Source organism: Jaculus jaculus, chromosome 1 (genome assembly GCF_020740685.1).
Source record: "Jaculus jaculus isolate mJacJac1 chromosome 1, mJacJac1.mat.Y.cur, whole genome shotgun sequence".
Lineage (NCBI taxonomy): Eukaryota > Metazoa > Chordata > Mammalia > Rodentia > Dipodidae > Jaculus > Jaculus jaculus.
The window spans coordinates 273,086,541-273,097,592 of NC_059102.1; the positions used below are offsets into that span (position 1 = coordinate 273,086,541).

The following is an 11,052-nucleotide window of genomic DNA, read 5'->3' on the forward strand; positions in this document are numbered from 1 at the left end:
CCATGGCCTCCTCCTACTACAAATGAACTTCAGACATTTGTGTCACTTTGTCAAAGCATCTGGCTTTACATGGGTACTGGAGAATTGAACCCAGGCTATCAAGCTTTGCAAGCAGTTGCTTTTAACTGCTAAGCCATCTTCTTCAGACCCACCACTTTCTCTTTATGACTGCTGTTTTTTGGGGAGGCGCTTCAAGGGTCTCACTGTAGCCCAGGCTGTCCTGGAATTCACTATGGAGTCTCAGGATAGCCTTGAACTCAACAGCGATCCTTTTACCTCTCTCTTCTGAGTGCTGGGATTTAAAAAGCTGTCATAATAAACCAGGCATTGTGGCACACGTCTTTAATCCTAGCACTTCGGAGGCAGAGGTAGAAGGATCACTGTGAATTTGTGGCCAGCCTGAGACTCCATAGGGAATTCCAGGTCAGTCTGAGCTAGAATAAGACCCTGCCTTGAAAAAAAAAAAATTTATTTATGATAGAGAGAGGCAGATAGAAAGAGAATGGGTGCTGTAGGGCTTCCAGCTGCTGCCAATGAACTCCACATGCATGTGCCACCTTGTGCATATATGGATCCTGGGGAATCAAACCGGGTCCTTTGGCTTTTCAGGGAAGTACCATAACAGCTAAACCATCTTTCCAGCCCGCCACCCACCCCTTTTTTTTGAGATGAGATGTTTTCTGTATTTTGGAAGCAAAGGAGGATAGGCAGGGCTTTGAAATCCACAGCTGGCTTTGCTTTTGAAAACTCTTTGTCTTCCTTCACAGTGGAAAGAGGTCAGAAGATCAGTGAGCAGATTGTCATTGGCACCCCTGGGACCGTCCTAGACTGGTGCTCCAAGCTCAAGTTCATTGATCCCAAGAAGATCAAAGTATTTGTTCTGGATGAGGCTGACGTGATGATAGCTACTCAGGGCCACCAAGACCAGAGCATCCGCATCCAGAGGTAGGGAATGGAGCCAGAAGGAGATGGCAGAGCCTCCTCTTGCTCCTGTCAGGTTCTTTGCTCTGCCCTGTGCAGCAGCATTTGGCGTCGGCCCGGGTTGAGAAGGGGGACCTGGGACCTCACCTCGCCCAGTGCCACCCTGGTGTGCTCCTCTCCCTCCCGGGGCTGTTCTGCACCCCAGACAGCCTGAGCGGCCAGAGCCCATTCAGGCAGTGGAGGCCGAGCTTCTGTTCCTTCTGGTGAAAAGCTGCACCTCGCCTCCACTTGCAGGATGCTGCCCAGGAACTGCCAGATGCTGCTTTTCTCTGCCACCTTTGAAGACTCAGTGTGGAAGTTTGCCCAGAAAGTGGTTCCAGACCCCAACATTATCAAACTGAAGCGTGAGGAGGAGACGTTGGACACCATCAAGCAGTATTATGTCCTGTGCAATAACAGAGAGGAGAAGTTCCAGGCCCTGAGCAACCTGTATGGAGCCATCACCATTGCTCAAGCCATGATCTTCTGCCACGTGAGTAGCGGCTGAAGGCCTGCAGGGGCTGCCCCACTCCTGCCTACTATGGGCAATAGCTTTAGGATGTCTCAGAGGAAAGCTGGCTTGAAATACCCACAAGAAAAACAAAATCACAGTGGAGGGCTAGAGAGATGGCTTAGTGGTTAAGGCATTTGCCTGCAAAGCCAAAGGATCCTAGTTTGATTCTCCATGACCCACATAAGCCAGATGAACAAGGGGTGCATGCATCTGGAGTTTGTTTGCAGTGGCTGGAGACCCTAGTGCACCCATTCATTCTCATTCTCTCTAATAAATAAATAAATTATATATATATATATACATACACATATATATACTTTTTAAAAATCACAGTAGAAAGAGGTCAAAACACCTATGATCCAGTTGTCATTTTCTCTTTTTTTGTTTTGTTGTTTTTTTTTGTTCTTTAGGTAGGGTCTCACTCTGGAATTCACTATGTACTCAGGGTGGCCTTGAACTCACTGCAATCTGTCTACCTCTGCTTCCCGAAGGCTACCCATTGTCATTTTTACCTCTAAAGGGGCTCTGCTCTTTCATGAGCCCTCTGCCACAACCATCTCCAGTCTGAGGACAAGATTCCACTGTGTGAAACTAAAAAGAAAGAAAATGACATTCACTTTCACCTGCACTGAGTCATACTCTTCTCAGGTTTCTGCTTTAGATAGACATCTTTCATCATACTTCTTAGAGGTTGCTCCATGGGACTGGGGAGATGCTTCAGCAGTTACATGTGCTTGTTTACAAAGCCTTTTAGCCTGGGTTCAGTTCCTCAGTTACCCACATAAATCTAGACAAGCATTCATTTGCAGTGGCAAGAGACTCTGGAGTACACACAAACAAAAACAAATAATAAAGTTAAAATTTCGGGGCTGGGGTCCTGGAGAGATGGCTTAGAGGTTGAGGAGTTTGCCTATAAAACCAAAGGACCTCCATTCGGTTCCCCAGGACCCACATAAGTCAGATGCACTAGGGGCACATGCATCTGGAGTTCGTTTACAATGGCAGGAGGTCCTGGTGTGCCTGTTCTCTCTCTCCCTCTCTCTGTCTCATTTGCTTTCTCTCTCTTTTTGCCTTAACTGCTAAGCCATATCTCCAGCCCAAAACATAACTTTTTAACTTTTGTAAATGAACGCATTTGGCTCAGTCCACTGTATTCCTTGATGATGAAAAAATAAGAGCATTGGGAGGCAGAGGTAGGAGGATCACCGAGAGTTCGAGGCCACCCTGAGACTACATAGTGAATTCCAGGTCAGCCTGAGCCAGAGTGAGACCCTACCTCGAAAAACCAAAAAAAAAAAAAAAAAAAAGAGCAGTTAATTTATCTAAACAAAATCCACATGGCCAAAATTCCATGTGACAGATTTAAAGCATACTGTTCACTGACCTCTTTAGAACTTAGTGTATTATAATGGCAACTAGCCCCATTTTTGTGGATATCTTTGTCTTTGTTTTTGCTTTTGTTTTACAGGTCTCTTCATTAAAAACAATTCTTTTCACTCCAGACCCGCAAGACAGCTAGCTGGCTGGCAGCAGAGCTCTCAAAAGAGGGCCACCAGGTGGCTCTGCTGAGTGGCGAAATGATGGTGGAACAGAGGGCTGCAGTGATTGAGCGCTTCCGAGAAGGCAAAGAGAAGGTTCTGGTGACCACCAACGTGTGTGCCCGTGGTAAGCAAGATTGGCCAGGTTGGCCAAGCTCGGGGTCCCAGGCACCGTGAGCAAGATACGTCCTCACATCCAGGGAGGCGGATGGTGTGGTTGGGTCTCTCCTTTGTAGGATAGGGTGACAAGAACCTCCCAGAAGCCAGCAGGCTGCCATTGTGGAAGGACACTCCAGGCGCTGGCTGCTTGGGATCAGAGCCTGCTCTTCCTGGGGCACCTCTGGCTGTTGAGCTGTGTCTCCAATGACGCCTGCTTTCTGATGTCTTAGATTTTAGCACCTGCCACAGTTTTGTTCTTTTGCTTCTACTACAGGCCTGCAGGTGTCCTCTACTGCCCACATCCTAGAGGTGGCCTGCCCCAGGCTCTGCCTTGACTGGAATTGGGTGTTTGGCTGAGTGGGTGATTACGTCTCCTCCTCTGACTCCTCTCTGTGTGTCCGTCCCTCCAACTCCTACATGCAGGTATCGACGTTGAACAAGTATCAGTCGTCATCAACTTTGATCTGCCCGTGGACAAGGACGGGAACCCAGACAACGAGACCTACCTGCACCGGATCGGGCGCACAGGGCGCTTTGGCAAGCGGGGTCTGGCGGTGAACATGGTGGACAGCAAGCACAGCATGAACATCCTCAATAGGATCCAGGAGCATTTTAGTGAGTCCTTGGAGTGTACTACGCATGAGTCTTTTCAGAGGGGGCGTGGGAGAGGGGGGTTTCGTGTGGCCCATGAGAGGCTCTGTCCATGCACATGCTCATGCTGCCCCCCCACCCTCCCACCCTAGGGATGGTCCCAGGGAGCACACTGGGAGCGTTCCAGGCTTGGGGCCTGGAACGGAAGCTCAGCTGGTGCCAGGCTGAAGGGCCTGAGCTCTGGCTGTTGGTATCAGTGACCAGGGCCTTGTTGCCCCCCACTCAGACTCTGGAAGCCTGCCTCTGTGGTCAGATGATGTCACTGTGGTCCAAAGCATTGGTACCTTCCCGTGTCTTCCTTCTCCCCGTGCTCTTCTAGGTGACTTTGGCTATTTCCATCACAAGTCCATGATGGTCTCTTCAAATCTTCTTTCCCCTAGATAAGAAGATAGAAAGATTGGACACGGATGATTTGGACGAGATTGAGAAAATAGCCAACTGAGAAGGCCGCCAAGCGTCTGTTGTGCTCCAGCGCCACTCCGTGCTGTCCCCGTAGGAGACCAGTGCTCTCATGGCTTAGGTCTTGACGTCACCTCAGAGAAGAAGGCCCGCGTAGAAAAACTACCTACCTCATTCAGAATTACGTTTGGACTTGACAAAAATTTGTACAAATGATGGAGGATGGTAGAATATTTGTTTATAACTTTGGAAGATTAGGCATGAATACACAGAAATTTACCTTTGGAGGTTCCATCTTTTTTTTTGTTTTTTGTTTCTTTTTTCCTGGTCAATTTTTCTCCCATCATTATGCTCATCTCTGCTGTGGTTCTAGACAATGTAGATACTTCCCCTGGAATCCTTATGCCAAACCTTGCCTGTTTTCAGGCTTGGAGTGTACAGGGCAGCCTTCAGCCTTGTGTAACAGTACAGAAGAGAAGAGGAAGTATAGAGGGATAGGTCCTAAGTAAAATCAGTACGTAAACCAGCTATTGTATCTGGAAGATGGTATGAGGCATCAGAGTTGCCTATGAGCTATTGCTTAGAACTTGTGGAATGTCTCATCTGAACATTACCAGACCCTCTATGCTAACACTCATATTAGGAAGAGATGTGTTATGATAGACCAAAATGCCAACCCCTGGGGCCGTGTGACTTTTTTTTTTTTTCAGAGAGAGAGAGAATGGGTGCACCAGGGCCTCCAGCCGTTGCAAATGAACTCCAGACACATGCACTCCTTATGCATCTGGCTTACATGGGTCCTGGAAAAGCAAACCGGGGTCCTTTAGCTTTGCAGGCAAATGCCTTCATTGCTAAGCCATTCTTCCAATCCCAGGACTGTTTTTGTTTGTTTTTTGAAGTTGGGTCTCTCTCTAGCCCAGTCATAACCAAGAATTTACTCTGTAGTCTCAGGCTATCCTTGAACTCACAGAGATCCTCCTACCTATGCCTCCCTAGTGCTGGGACTAGAGACAAGATTTGTGCCACCATGTGCAGTAACCTTTTCTTTTCATCAGACAGTAGTCTGTATATATGCACATCTGATTATTGATGGGCCTTTTGCTTGTACTTCAGTAAGTCCTGTGGAGAAGTCATCGTGGAGAATTGGTGGTAGCCCTGGCTGTTTCACAGGCGCTTGAACCATCTATTTTTTCTTGTTTGTTTTTTTTTTCTTTGAGGTAGGGTCTCACTCTATTCCAGGCTAACCTGAAATTCACTACGTAGTCTCAGGGTGGCCTTGAGCCCTTAAACTCATGGCAGTTCTCCTACCTCTGCCTCCCCAGTACTGGGATTAAAGATGTGTGCCACCATGCCTGGCCTCATCATATATATACACACATACATACATACATACATACATACACACACACACACATATATATGTCCATAACATCACCTTGATCCTTAGTAGTCCCAAAAGGTTGTTTGAGGTTTGAATCCTCAGTGGATATTATAGCTTCAAGTTGCTAATTGGCAGCCTTAATCCACGTATGGTCAGTAATAGTTAAAGATCTTGCTTTGTGCCAAGCATGGTGGCACATGTCTTTAATTCCAACATTCAAGAGGCAGGAATAGGATTGCTGTGAGTACAAGGCCACCCTGTGACTACATAATGAATTCAGGTCAGCTTAGGCTAAAGTAAGCCCCTACCTTGAAAAAGAAAGGGGGACACTGGAGAAATAGCTTAGTGGTTAAGGCACTTGCTTGTGAAGCCTAAGGACCCATGTTCAACTCTCCAGGTCCCACGTGAGCCAGATGCACAGTGACATAAGTGCACAATGTTGTAGCTGCACACAAAGAGGCATACATGTCTGGGGTTTGATTGTAGTAGCTGGGGGCCCTGGCGTGCCATTTCTCTCCGTCTTTCTCTCACATTAAAAAAAAAAAATTGCTTAGCCGAGCATGGTGGCACACCAGCACTCAGGAGGCAGAGGTAGAAGAATTGCTGTGAGTTCAGGGCCACCCTGAGACTACATAGTGAATTCCAGGTCAGCCTGGACTACAGCAAGACCCTACTTCAAAAAACCAAAACAACAAAACAAAAAAAAAAAAACTTGGGGGCTGGAGGGATGGCATAGTGATTAAGGCGCTTGCTTGCAAAGCCAAAGGACTCAGGTTTGATCCCCCAGGACCCACATAAGCCATATGCACAAGGTGGCACATGCATCTGAAGTTCATTTGTAGTGGCCGGAGGCCCTGACATGCCCATTCTCTCTCTCTCTCTCCCCCTTTCTCTCTGTCAAATAAATAAAAATAAAAGAGGAAGATATGTTTAAAAAAACAAACAAACCTTGGGCTGGAGAGGTGGCTTAGCCTTTAAGCACTTGCCTACAAAGCTGAAAGGACCCAGGTTTGATTCCCCAGGACCTATGTAAAGCCAGATGCACAAGGTGGCACATGTGTCTGGAGTTCTTTGAAGTGACTAGGGAGGTCCTGACATGCCCATTCTCTCTGTATTATATATATAATCTTTCTCTTTTATTTTTGGTCTTTTGAAGTAGAGTCTCACTGTAGCCCAGGGAGGGAGCCCTGAACTCACGGCAGTCCTCCTATTATGTCTCCCGAGTGCTGTGATGAAGGGCATGCACCATCATGCCAGGCTTCAAACTTTCAAACTAAAAAAAATATATCTTAGCTGGGTGTGGCAGCACATGTCTTTAATCCCAGCACTCAGGAGGCAGAGGTAGGATTGCCATGAGTTTGAGGCCACCCTGAGACTACATAGTGAATTCTAGGTCAGCCTGAGCTAGAATGAGACCGTACCTCAAAAAAAAAAAAATATATATATATATATATATATATATATATATATATATATATCTTCCTTTGTGTTGGGCATGGTGGTGCATTCCTCACTGCTAGTTTGAGGCCACCCTGAGACAACATGGTGAATTTTAGGTTAACCTGGGCTAGAGCAAGACCCTATCTTGAAAAAAATGTAGAGCAAACAGTAGAAATGGGTGATTCCTCACACCTTGCCAAGGCTGTGGGTACCTAAGAGTGACAGCAGAGCTGAGATGAATCAGTGCAGGAGCAGTCGACACTCCCGTCCCATCAGAAGGGGCATTCTTCAGGTGCAGGACAACTGCTTTTTTACTTATTTATTTGACAAAGAGAGGGAGAGAGAAGGGGCAGATAGAGAGAATGGGTGCTCCAAAACAAACTCCAGACGCATGTGCCACCACATATATCTGGCTTACTTGTATCCTGGGGAATCAAACCTGGGTCCTTTGGCTTTGCAAGCAAGTGCCTTAACCACTAAGCCATCCCTCCAGCCCATGACTGCTTTTTCTAGGATTTGTGTAGGAGAATGTGTCTTAAAGCCAGGTCTGTAAGTGGGAAATGAAAGGGTCAATGTCAACCTTTAGGTGGTTTCCTTAATGTCAGAGTAACCATCAGACCAGTGGATTTCCAGTTCTGCTACTTCCCTGAGTAGGTACTTGATTATGCACAAGTTTTCTATGTTGTTGGTCAACTTTAAACCATTTTAAGAACTTTTTTTGTTTTTCAAGCAGGGTCTTACTCTAGCCCAAGTTGACTTAGATAGAACTTTCTGTAGTCCTGGGCTGGTCTTGAACTTACTATCTTTGGAGTCTTTCAGAAAAAAATTTTATGTTCCAAACCTGAAATAATTAAACAAGGATTATTTGGGCTAGAGAGATGGCTTAGCAGTTAAGGAACTTGCCTACAAAGCCAAAGGACCCAGGTTCAATTCCCTGGTTCCCAAGTAAAGTTAGGTGAAAGGTATCCTATGCATCTGGAGTTCATTGGTAATGGCTAGAGGCCCTGGCATGCTCATTCTTTCTCTCTCTGCCTCTTCCTCTCTCTCAAGTAAATAAAATAATTTAAAAATATGGACCACAGTTTAAGAAGTTAATAGACTTTTAAAAAATATTTTATTGAGCCGGGCGTGGTGGCGCACGCCTTTAATCCCAGCACTCGGGAGGCAGAGGTAGGAGGATCGCCATGAGTTCAAGGCCACCCTGAGACTACAGAGTTAATTCCAGGTTAGCCTGGACAAGAGTGAGACCCTACCTCGAAAAACAAAAAAAAAAAAAAAAAAAAAAAAGTTTTGTTGGGGAAATGGCTTAGCAGTTAAGGCGTTTGCCTGTGAAACCTAAGGACTCCAGTTCAATTCCCAAAGACCCACGTAAGCCAGTTGCACAAAGGGGTGCATATATCTGGAGTTCGTTTACAGTGGCTGGAGGCTCTACCTCTTCCCCTCCGTCCATACCTCCCTCTCTTGTAAATGAATAAATAAAAATATTTTTTTAAATGTTTTATGGCTGGAGAAATGGCTTAGCAGTTAAGGCTCTTGCCTGTGAAGCCTAAGGATCCATGTTCAATTCCTCAGATCCCTCCCTGAATGCTGGGATTAAAGGCATGTGCCTCCATGTCTGACTTTCCATCTTGGTTTTTGAGACAGGGTCTCTCTCTGAACCTGGAGATCCCTGATTTGGCTACACTTGATAACCAACAAACTCTAAGGATCCTCTGCCTCTGCCTCCCCAGTGCTGGACAGGCATGTGTTGCTATGTCTGGCTTTTACATAGGTGCTGTGTATCTGAACTTAGGTTTAGTGGAGCAAGCATCTTACTGACTGAGCCCCCATTTATAAGTTCTTTTTAAATTTATGTGTGTGCGTATGTATGTAGGGGCATGTGTGAGAGACATTGTGGGTGAGTGTGAGCCATGGCATGCATGTGGAAATCAGAGGCCAACTTTTAGGTTGGTTCTTACTTTCCAGCTCATTTGAGGCAGGGTTTCTCTCTCTGGGTCTTACTGCTATTTTGCTATGCTGCTCTCTGTCTCTTTCTGAGCATCCAGGAAGTTCTCCTGTTTCCACTTCCCATCTTGTAGTCAGCAGGTTGACATGACAGAAGTCCTCCCAGTCTTCTTCGGGCTTTTTCTTTTTTCTTTTTTTGGTTTTTCGAGGTCAGCTCTCACTGTAGCTTAAGCTGAACTGGAATTCACTATGGAGTTTCACAGTGATTCTCCTACCTCTGCCTCCCAAGTGCTGGGATTAAAGGCGTGCACCACCACACATGGCCAATAGTCCTTATTTTTGTTGTCTGACTCCAGTGGCAGCATTTTCCAAAGTGACACAGTGCAAATGAGAGCAGTCTGAGAAACTAGAGCTAAGAGGCTAAGACCCTGCTTTCTCCATAAGCTGATATGGGCTTCCTCAGAACAGCTTTGAATTCCCAGTGTGATATCAGAGGAGAGGTGGGGGTGATACTGCTTGTCTTGCTGGGCTGGCATCCCTATATAGCACGGTGGAGAGCTGCTCCATAGCAATTTTAGCATGAGATGGACAGGAGTAGGCAGTGGGAAGAAAATATTAGATGACAAGTTGGGCACAGTGACACACAACTGTAATCTTGACATTAGGGAAGCTAAGGCAGGAGGATTGAAAGTTTGAGGATCAGGCAAATACATAAGTATGTTTGTAAATATATGTGCGCACACACATACACAGGCTTGAGACATGGTTTAGCTGTTAAAGTGCTTGCCTGCAAAGCCAAAGGACCCAGATTTGATTCCCCAGGACCCACATAAAGCCAGATAGATGCACAAGGTGACACATGCATCTGGAGTTCATTTGCAATGGCTAGAGGCCCTGGTGTGCCCATTCTCTATTTACCCCTTCCTCTCTCTCTCTCTCTCAGTTTTTTTTTTTTTTAATGAGTCGGAACTAAAGAGATGGCTTAGTGGAGCTGGGCGTGGTGGTGCACGCCTTTAATCCCTGTACTCGGGAGGCAGAGGTAGGAGGATAGCTGTGAGTTCAGGGCCACCCTGAGACTACAGAGTGAATTCCAGGTCAGCCTGGGCTAGAGTGAGACCCTACCTTGAAAAACAAAACAACAACAAAAAAAAAGAGATGGCTCAGTGGATAAGAGGCTTGCCTGCAGAATGTAAGGACCAGAGTTCGATTCCCCAGTACCCACATAAAACCAGATGCACAAGATAGCACATGGAGGGCTGAAGGATGGCTTGGTGATTAAGGCACTTGCCTACAAAGCCAAAGGACCCAGGTTCAATTCCCCAGGACCCATGTAAACCATATGCACAAGTGGCGCATGCATCTGGAGTTTGTTTGCAGTGGCTGGAGGCCCTGGCGCGCCCATTCTCTCTTTCAAATAAATAAATATTTTAAAAAAAATTTTTTTAAGGTAAATATTTTTAAAAGAAAATTTGAGGAACATTTGGGCTACATAGCAAGTTCGAGTTTGGCCTGGACTACAAAGTTGAGTCCCTGTCTCACCAATAAATAAGCTTGAGAGTGGTGATTGGATGCTATGTCAGCCAGCAAAATAGGACACTTACCTTCTCTGATATAGCAAGTAGTAGGTTTGCATCTTGAGAAAATGATTCTCCATCTTTTTTATGTTTTAAATTTTTTTTAAATTTGTTTTGGTTTTTTAAGGCAGGGTCTCACTCTAGCCCAGGATGACCTAGAATTCACCATGTAGTCTGAGGGTGGCCTTGAACTCATGGTGACCCTCCTACCTCTGCTTCCCAAGTGCTAGGATTAAAGGCGGGCGTCACCAGGCCTGGCTTGTTTTTTATTTTTATTTTATGGGCACTTTGTGCATCTGGCTTACATGAGTCCTAGAGAATTGAACGTGGGCCTTTGGCTTTGCAGGCAAGTGTCTTAACTGCTAAGCCATCTCTCCAGCCCTTCTTTAAATTTTTATTTATTTGAGAGAGAAAGGGAATGGGTGCACCAGGGCCTTCAACTGTTGCAAATGAACTCCAAACTCATGTACCACCCTGTGCATCTGGCTTATG

The 11,052-nt window shown here is 46.0% G+C and overlaps 1 protein-coding gene across 2 annotated transcripts in view; it reads left to right on the plus strand.

The window, feature by feature from the left end:
- LOC123460143 (ATP-dependent RNA helicase DDX19B) overlaps nucleotides 1-4,508 on the plus strand; it is a 29,855-nt gene extending 25,347 nt beyond the window's left edge. For both annotated transcript variants that reach the window (XM_045147726.1, XM_045147736.1), the window contains 5 exons: nucleotides 768-945; nucleotides 1,216-1,453; nucleotides 2,977-3,139; nucleotides 3,595-3,786; nucleotides 4,203-4,508. In XM_045147726.1, the coding sequence (XP_045003661.1) occupies nucleotides 768-945; nucleotides 1,216-1,453; nucleotides 2,977-3,139; nucleotides 3,595-3,786; nucleotides 4,203-4,264 (833 nt within the window). In that variant the 3' untranslated portion in view covers nucleotides 4,265-4,508. The remainder of the gene's footprint in view (nucleotides 1-767; nucleotides 946-1,215; nucleotides 1,454-2,976; nucleotides 3,140-3,594; nucleotides 3,787-4,202) is intronic.
- Nucleotides 4,509-11,052: the final 6,544 nt, after the last annotated feature.